General features: G+C 33.5%; 1 protein-coding gene across 1 annotated transcript; it reads right to left on the bottom strand.

The window, feature by feature from the left end:
- Positions 1 to 4,772: 4,772 nt before the first annotated feature.
- LOC114169834 (rab3 GTPase-activating protein non-catalytic subunit) lies at positions 4,773 to 10,000 on the bottom strand. Its single transcript, XM_028055158.1, has 8 exons — positions 9,589 to 10,000; positions 7,961 to 8,095; positions 7,575 to 7,766; positions 7,023 to 7,084; positions 6,742 to 6,911; positions 5,652 to 5,800; positions 5,427 to 5,570; positions 4,773 to 5,147 (listed from the first exon to the last, which is right to left on the bottom strand). Exons 1-8 carry the CDS (start codon positions 9,937 to 9,939, stop codon positions 4,965 to 4,967), a joined length of 1,386 nt encoding a protein of 461 aa, XP_027910959.1. The 5' UTR covers positions 9,940 to 10,000; the 3' UTR covers positions 4,773 to 4,964.
- Between the last annotated feature and the right edge of the window lie 247 nt (positions 10,001 to 10,247).

The raw sequence follows: 10,247 nt of genomic DNA on the forward strand, positions 1-10,247 counted from the left end.
AATGCGTACCTTTAATTATTGGGGTCCACGCGTATTTATAGAGTATTAATTATGTTTGGCCACGTCATGGGCTGGGCCCTAGTTTGGGTTGTAGTGGGCCTGGACCCTGGCCCAGGCCCTTAGTTCGATTATTGTGGGCTCATTAGATCTTAGGGGGTTTTGATTTCGCTAAGTCTTTTGGAATGGTCCGATCTGGTTACTTCTTTAGTTGGCTTATGGCGTCTTTGTCTGTGTACTGTCCTAAATTGGCCTATGACGTCTTTGTCCGTGCATCGTTCTAGGTTGGCCGCTCCATTAGCAACCTTTGTTATGAGTTTAGGCTGGCTTAGGTCTATCTCGATCTTAACAAATTCTGATTTTGACATATGAAATTTTTAACTAATGTTAATGTAATATAACGAAAGGATTACAACAAAATTTTTTATTAAAACGCATTAAATCTTTTCCAGAAAATTAAAACTAATTAAAATTTAAATATAAAAAACAAATGATTAATTAAATTTTTATTTTAAAAATTCTTTCAAAAAAATTAAAGGCGGTTGAAATAAGCATACACGTCAAACGTTGGTACAACAAAATTCGAATTTGTTGTCATAACAATAAGAGACCGAACAGAAGCAATGGTTTCATCGAGCGGCAGAGTCCAGAAAATTCCAAGAAAAGTTTGTATATCTCGAAGCTCACTTCTTCCACGTCTTGTTCACTAGTAAGAAAATTTAATGGAGAAAAGCTCCTCAGACTATGAAGAATTATGAACGGAAAAACGTTAACATAAACAATTATGTATTTAATATACTTTTTATATTTTTTTTATTTCACAATAATATTCTTACAATAATGTAATATACAAATGCATCTTTTATTTATAAAAGTAAATTGACATTTGTTTTATTTTATTTTATTTATTTTTTCTTTATAGAGACAAGTTAAACTTATCACAACGTAGCGCTGACATTAAGTATATATGAAGATAAAAAACATTGTTTCCCTTGGCATTTACCCACAATAATATATATTGTTTCAAATTTTGAATTCTCATAATTATTCCAAATTCAGTGTCTCAAAACTTCTACTAGTGCCGTTTTGAAACTAACGTCCTGGAAACTCCTTACCATGATAAGGTGACAGAAATTTATTCAAAACTTGAGTAGAACATAACATACGAAATATGAAAAATTAAAAAAAAAAAACTTGAAAGATATCATACACTTTTTCTAAAAAATATAGTAAAACTTGAGACATAAAGGAGTTTATCTCAAAGTATACCAAATGAAAATTCAATCAATAGAGAAAACTTGGTTCAAGAGAAATTTGAATAATTAATGAAACAATAATTAGCCTAGATTGCGTCAGTTAGACAGTTATGAAGACATTGTCATTTAAAAAAAAAATTGTGAAAATTTAACTTTTAAAACTTTTAAATATAAGATATATAACAAGTATAATGTGCTATCACCAGTTGAAAGAGAGGAATAATGGCAATTTATTATGACAATTTTCATAATAAGTTGATTGGTGATTTTTGTAATAAAAATAACAGTTATTATGATAGATAAAAGGAAACCGACCAGTTATAATAAGTGAATGGAGAAAACTTATTATGACATATAGAGTTGATATGTTATGGTGAGACATGTGACACAAATGTAGTTATGTTGAAAATTTATTATGTTAGTTTTAGGAAGACATGTCATAGTAAGACTTTACCATGATTGTTAGATTTACACCTATCATGTGAGACTTTCTTTCTCGTCTTTCATTCTTGAGTAGCATCGTCTTCCACAATAGCATCATTGTCTCCCAAAGTCACGTCGTAGTCTCAATCGCGCCTTCATTGTACACAGTCACAACCTTCGAGATTATTGAGCCCATTGAACTCACAGTCATGTTTGGACAATTGGATCCGACCTCATCACTACGCTTCAAAGTCGTCTTGCCACAACCATTCGAGCTTACAACCGTCTTTAGTGAGACCACTATTGTCTGTGTTGACGAGGATCGAAACCTACAATTGTTGGAGCTAGTGATCCTTCTAACATTAAAAGGCAAGTCGAGTTTTTCCCCTTTCTCCCTTTCTCCATTTCATTTTCGTTTTCTTATTTAAGCACTGATGAGATGCATTGGTTCAAGAAATGATGAAGATTTTTTTTGATTTCACTAATGTAGACTTTCCATTTTTATGGTGATTTGAACTTTTTATGCAGCTAGCTCAGCCTTGCGTTGTTGTGTGTGATTGCAATGATCATATTTTTATACAAAAGTATATGTTAATACAGGTGTTGGTGAAGATGCACAATTGTGAGAAGACATGTTGAAAGTTAGTAGTGAGGGTCTTATTGGAAAATATTATAGAATATAGTAACAAGTATTTTGATGTCTTTATAAATAGTGGATTTTATTTATGGGAACTTTTGGATTATAAATTTAAGAAATAAATAAGTTTTTAAATTTCTTGTTGTGTTTAAAATTGTGGTATCTAAGGTAAATTAAGTAATTTGCTAAGAAATTAGTGACATCCTATACAAGGTGTTACATTTTACACTTAGTTGTTTAAGCACACAATCAAAACTAAACGGAAGCTTAGTTGAGTTGTTGTAAACGAAGATAAGATATATTCTTTTTGAGTTACACCCGGATGAATTCTCAAGTTAAGAAAGCTCACTCTTAAATTCATTAGGCAATCTTTCGTGTATCCTAGTTAAGAAAGTATGTACTTGATCCTAAATATATTCAAAACTATGATATAATTGAAGTCGAAGAAAACTTATCTTTTGAGCTCAAACTATTTAGTATTTGTTAGTTCACATGTGAAATAGTTGTGTGGTAGAAACATCAACATATTTAAGGTGTAATGGGATGATATATCATGATTCAACTTGGGAATGGGAGAAAATATATGTGAAGCCCACCCTTATCTTTTTTCCTGGTAGGAGAATTTTGAAGACATAATTTTTGTTATTGGGAATAATGTAAAGGTTGTAGGCTATTATCCTTTGCTTTACTCTTTTTTCTTTCTACTTACTTCTTTTATTATTTTTCCTACTTCTTTCATTGTTTTTTTTCACATCTCTCTCCTTTTAAATTTTCTCTGTCCCTTTTCTATTCAATTATGAAGTTGTTTCTCATCTTTTCCTTGAGGAGATCCCACCAAGTTTATTGAGTATAGAACACTTACGATGTATCAAAATTCAATTATGAGTAAGTTCTCTTTTACTCTAATTTCTCCTTATCCTCGCTCTTTTAGCTTTATCTATGAATGTATTACAGTTTCACCAACATTATCAGTTGAAAAATGTTATTCTCTTAGGAAGTTCATCTTCTTATAAGTGTTCGTGTTGTTTTGGTAGAATTTCTTTAGATTCTTAGACATTCAGTATTTTTGACTCATTTTGCTTATTATTTAAAACAAACAACTATCATGTAAGAAAAAGGGTTAAATATATTTTTGGTCCCTCAAATTTCAACGAAATTTGGAATTAGTCCCTCATCAAAACTTTTGACCAATTTAGTTTTTTATCTTTCAAAATACGTGAATTTAGTCCTTTTAACCAAATTTTGTTAAGTTTATCTGACGTTTCGAGCGCATTTCATGATAGTATTTAAGTTAACATTGAAGCAAAAATGTGTCAAACAGTATAAATAATTTAAATATTATCATGAAATGCGCTTGAAATGTCAGATAAACTTAACAAAATTTGGTTAAAAGGACTAAATTCACGCATTTTGGAAGATGAAAGACTAAATTGGTCAAAAGTTTTGATGAGGGACTAAACCCAAATTTTGCTTAAACTTGAGGGATCAAAAACATATTTAACCCTAAGAAAAATTATTTCAAATTTGATTATGAATGATAAAGTATTATTAATACTAAAATTTTTGCAAATAGTAACTGAAAATGTTTAACTTGAATTGAATGTGATGATGGTTTCATTGATTTGCAATATGAATTTTGGTTTGTGATATTGAAATTGAGTTATACAAGAAATAGTATTTGTATATTAAATATTTAATCCTTAAAATTATAATAAAAAGTTAAAAGTTACTTTTGCACCTCCATTTTTTAATATATTCTAGATTGTAAAATCCAGAAAGTATTTTCAGATATGAAAATATATTTCGAAATATACATTCTAAAATGTATTATAAAAATATATTTTTTCCTCCAGCCTCAGATTTCATGGACCAGCTCCTCCCATTCATTCCATCATATATGAAGTGCAGAAAGTTAGACCCTTGTGTGAAATCCTTCCAAACAAACACACAAATCAATTCAAAATATTCTTTTTACCTTAGAATATAAATCAAGAAAATTTTTGTCAGATCTCTGTACACACCAATTTATATCTACACAGTTTTTACCGTGTATAATCATAATCCAACCCACTAGATATCCTACATACATGTATAAACTCCAATACTGCATCCCATACCTATGTCTCGTTCAAGAAATGCATTTTGAAAATGTGTACGAAGATTCTTTCGGTATTCTGATCACATAAATTGTAATCAACCAATCATCCATTCTAAACATAAACATTCTTCGTTTGTCCTTTCATGACCAATTGTCTAGTTAGACTTTTAATCGTTTTCTTTTTATCGGAAAAAAAGAACATTTAAAATGGGAAACATTTTGGATATTCCAACCTTTTTACAATAGTAGTCAGAAGTATGGTCTGAAACAAGGGAAAAAGAAGATAAAAGATACAAGAAAAGTAACTACAAAAAGACTGCGTAAAGAAAGAAGCTAAAAGATATATATAAAAAGAAGGGCATAACGGAAGACAAAATAATTACTATTGCTGAAGTTAAATGCAAGGTACAGTTGCTTACTATTAGATCCGAAAGAGGATCAACCATTCGTAAGATAACACAAATAACAGAGGCTTTATAACACCAGGCTGTCTTTCTTTGTTCTTTTTTGTACAGTAGTAATTTTCGATTTGACTGAAAAAAAAAAAAGCCTATTAAGAATCCAAGGTTCGATTTAAGATTGATATCTGACCTGAGTCCCCATTTAACAAGAAAACTTCCAGAGGGACATAAGGCGTGGACATTGATGCTCCAAACCTATAGCTAGGTTGTAACATTTTGCAACCTTTTGCGCATGAAATCGTTCTAAGACGGGGCCCAGTTCTCATTTGCCAGATCTGCATGATATTATCAATCAAAAAAACGCATTAAAATTTTATCAAGTAATAACACTATAAGCAATGTCTCAGTAGAGAAACTTGTTCAGTTATTTATGCACAACAATGGAATGACGAGGGTCAGTGTTATACTGAAGGTAAACAAGAGAAGAAATTGTTATGTTATTATAGCAATAGGATTTTTAATGGCACAATTGAAGCAAACAGTTACCCTTCCAATAGTTTAATTAAAGAGATGAAAATCTGTAGTTCACTTGTAATGCGAGGAAAAAGACTAACCTCAATTATTCCTTTTCTTGGTGCATGAATAGCTAAACACAAGCAATAATCACTCTTTGATGGTTCAGAGTAAGAAGAGCTAGATGATGCAATATCTTTGCTCACCAACATCTCCATGAATAGACAGCTAGCATCCCTATATCCCTGCAAAAATACTAGGTTTCATTTAGATAATTCTTTTTGAGAAGAGAGAGGTGGTTGGGGTAAAAAAGTTCAAATGCAAACCTTCCATAAGCGCACCACCACAAGTGCTTGAGTATCAAGCAGCAATATGCGACCAAGTGAATCTGTTATAGCAGCCAATGTACCACTGGGTGATAATGTAAGCTTCTCACCTTTCCTAGGGTGATCAATTAAACTTGTCAGAGATGAAGCTGCATTGAACCATGAAGGCAAAAGTCAGATGATAGGATTTGAATTTAGAAATGGTGCCCCAATAGTGGAGAATAATAGCTCTACATGTTCTCTTTGATAGAGTTCAGTTGGCTCAGCTGTATCTGTTTCTAACAGAAACTGCAATGGGATTTAGCCAAGTACTCATTAATATTTTGACACTTTTTACGAACTTCTCAGTGTTGCAGTACATCAATTCCACCAATGTTGATAATGTGCCGAAATGAAAAAGAGAGGTGCGCTGAAATGGTTATTCTGCAACACTTTCTTGTAACAAGCATCTAGTTTCTAATCATTTATGAATTTATAAGACATTTATAACGAGCTTCTTAGTATCACAGAACATCAACTCTACCATAGCAGCAGTGATAAGATGTCAAAAAAACAGAAAGATGATGTAAAATGGTTATTCTGCACAATTTTCCTTCGACATACATTTAAGTTTCTAATTGCAGAACACACACTTCCCGGCCTACAACTGGCTTCCAAAAAAAGACAATAATTGAACATAACATAAAAATGAAATATAATAGGCTGATAATATGAAGGCGATGAAATTTGAACCCATATAAGAAGCATTCCTTGCCATGTTAAGATAATAAAATGTAACCTATCCACTCATGAGGTTTTCAGCAGAGGAAACCACTACTGAGGGTACATCCTTTTTCTTTGGTCTCAAACTCAGAAGTAGTGTCACATTCAAGTCTAAATTTCCTAGTGGAAGTCCTTTTCTTCAAGTTATAGTTAAACTATCATAGCACCACTTTTGTACTGCCTAAAACAACCCTATTCAGCATGATAATACATAATTTTATTTTCCTTTTACTAGGATTGACCATCATCTCTATTATACACATAATAATCTGCAGGAGCCTGTGTTATAATCACAGAAGACAAGTGCTAAATTGGGTGTTACTCCTACCTCGTGCAAAAGGTTGAGGCTTCTGATCTGATTTCTTTGGAGACTTCTTCGAAGGGGATGGTTCACTCCGCCATATCAACTTCGAAAAAGAACCTAATGTGGAGAATGTTGCTGGTACAACTTTCGAAAGAATAGCTCCCACTAAAGACCTGCCTTTGCTCTCAGAGAGTCTTCCCAAAGGATAAAACAAATAACAAGGTCAATATAATACTTATTACAATGACGACAAAAAAAGATTATATCCAATCAGAGTACATATTGATATAGAAGCAACCAAGTACCTGTATGCTGAAATCACAGCATCCTCTCCAACAGCCACTGCACAATAATAACGTTGACTTGACTGCCCAACAATAAAAGCAGCTGAATTCAAATACCAGAAATAATTTCAGAATGTTCCCATTATCTACTGTGTAAACAAAACCACAATCAGTATAACTCATGTAATCACAAAACTGAAAAACTAAGAAACTAAAGTCACGCTTTTAAAAGTACAATATTGCCAAAAGTGATACTATGAGTGAGAGATATTGCCAAAAGGAAAAAGATTTTTTTGAAAACCTAATAACGCCTGAACATGTATACCACAAAAGGAAGACAATAAAAATGTGGTTTAACTAATCTTATATGATGCTATGAGAACTAAATGATTTGATGATAGTTTTGCCCACTCACTTGTACTTCTATAGTCTGGATTTCATGAAAAGAAATTCAAATGATTACCATGGTAGACAACAGTGTTACCAAAACTCAGTTATGGCGGCGCCATGGCGGAAACTGGTGGAGGTTTTCCAACCGGCCACCACAAGAAGGAATCAGTTGAGAGAATTTACCTGTTGTTCCATTAGTGGAGGTGGCATTATTCCAGTAATTGCTGCATCAGAACAGGTGCCATTCTTACCAACATTCCACAACTGATAAGGAATTTTGACATCAGTATTTCCAAAATCCTCTGAATCTTGGCTCTTTGGTTTTTGATCCCAAAATCGAGATTGTGCTTCTTCAAACCATTTCTGCAGCATATTCTGCATTTCAACATTGCAAAGCCTACAATTAGACCTATAATCAGCAACCTACCACAGTCCAAAATTCAGTCTGTAAATTGACATCCTAATAAAATAGACTATTCCAATACCCAGAAAGGAAAAAAAAAAATCCTTTTCCAACAGACTTTATTCATTGAAGTTCTAATAGGCAAGATAAAGAAGCTAGTGTTTACCTGAACATCAGAACCATCAAAACGGGCAATTACACCTGGCATAATGAGACAAAACTCTTCTGAAGAGGTATCTTGAATCAAATCTTTCTTTGTTCCACGAACTCTTAATTTTAAAACTCGTCCAGGATAAATCATCTACAATGAAGAAAGTTGATATGAAACCAATGCACCTCACATATTTGCCAATCTTAAATTTGTACCACAAATATTTATATTTTAAACGTAGTTTTGTTCTTTTGCCCATACGTTGTTGATTTATGAAACTCTTAGGTTTGAAGCGGTAAATATTATGGAAAATGCTGGAAAGTAAAAAAACAAAAGAATAATTTTTTTCTCAAACTTAGAACAACTATTTCTCTCTTTACTCACTTGTGACTCACCAAATCCTGTCATAATTGGTTAAAGTCACCCATAGTACTTTCACAAATAGTCGACAATTTCAAGCAAAATAACATTATTAAAATACTTTTTACTTCTATACAGAGGAGGATGGATGAAGGCAGACTGATCGTGGATCCTTGTAAGGCAGAATAACCTGAGCACGTTAGTCATAGGAAAATTAAAAGTCAAAATTGTAAATAACTTTAGAGTTTGTAATGCATACACGTGTTTGATTTTATCACACTTAAAGCACTAATTTTCTAATAAATGGTCTCCGTTACACTTGATCTCGTAAAATGCATCTCCTCAATTTAGAGAAGCCAAATCCAAGATTTTGGTCCTCTAAACTAAGGATTTGACTCCGTTAAGGTTAGGAAATATAATTTAGAGAACAAAATTACATTAATTAGAATGTAGAAACCATTGATATTGTAATTAACTGTAGACTTATCAAATATAAACTTGATTTTGTCACAATTCACAACCATTGATTTTGTAATCAACCATTGTGGTTGCACTCCCCTAAAGTGCGCCTCCTCACTTTAGCGGGAGTCTCTGAACCATGTAAACTTCTAAGGATAAAGGATATATAACTCTGGCTTAAGACCTACATTAATTCCACAAAACTAATTTATAAAATCCAACTTGTAAGGTGAGGAATATCCCTTAATATATACTTCAATTTGACCACATGAGTAGTCAATGTGAATCTTCAATACACTATTACTACTACTGCACATCTCAAACGTGAAATTTTCAAGACTCGATATTTGTGGATGTTCCGATAAAATGACCCGCTAGTCCTAATACCAATAACTAGGTTAGACTCTGATTTTATCTTTAGAACTTGTGCTTAGGACATAACTTTAACGCTTTAATTTGAGCATAGGAAAGAAACAGGCTGTGAGGTGGGAATTACCTCAACTCGTATATTTTAATTTAGTCATAACATATTACTAATCAATCTGGATCTCAATCAATATCCATTGATGAGAAAATCAATTATTGATATTTGTGCAAATTACAAACATAAACATAACAAACTACGACATAATTTGCTGATAAAAAAAAAAAAGACATAAATTTCAACGATTACGACTGCAATTCATCACCCCTCGCTGTATCCAAACAATCACATCGATCCAACTGAACAACACACACGTCTTCGAGTTCTCAAACTGAAACAACTCACCCCAAAAATCATCACACAGAAAAAAAGACGAAGAAAGGGGCAGCAAAAACATTACCTGGCGATGAATCAAATCTCCCCGCAGAGAATAGAGCAGAAGATACCCGGAGGAGGTGCCGGCGACGATGACACGGTTGTCTCCGAAGACGAGCCACTCGAGGGCCGTGATTGACTCTGCGTCGATGGGAGAGAGTTCGGGTCGGATCTTAAGGGGCGGGGAGGCGGCGGAGTTGTCGGACCATGAGAGGAGGAGGATGGTGGAGCGGTTGGCGAGGAGGAGGGAGTGGGTGTCGATGGCGCAGAGGAGGTGAGGGGTTTCGACCAGCCAGTTAGGTTTTCCCGCTCCGAGCTCGCGCAGTTCATCGCACGCTATGCACCCCAACTCCGTCTTGTACGATCGCTTCGCCATGGCTTCTGAGATTCTACTCGCCCAACGGAAAAACGAAAGCCCAAGTGTCACTAAACGAATAATACACTAAATCATACATTACGTAAAGATGAAATAAATATTCGGGTCGGGTTTTTACCTCTTTGCACCGCGTTACCTTAAAAGATGAGTTACTATTTATGGCTTAAATTTTATATTTTTTTCATTCAACCGGGTTTTATCGATTTTGGGCAAATTCACGCTGCCGTTTTACCTTTTATAAGTTAAAATTCACGGGACGAGTTACATGGGCTTAGCCTCTTAAACAAAATATATATATATATATATAT

This window comes from Vigna unguiculata, chromosome 11, assembly GCF_004118075.2.
Source record: "Vigna unguiculata cultivar IT97K-499-35 chromosome 11, ASM411807v1, whole genome shotgun sequence".
Taxonomy (NCBI): Eukaryota; Viridiplantae; Streptophyta; class Magnoliopsida; order Fabales; family Fabaceae; genus Vigna; species Vigna unguiculata.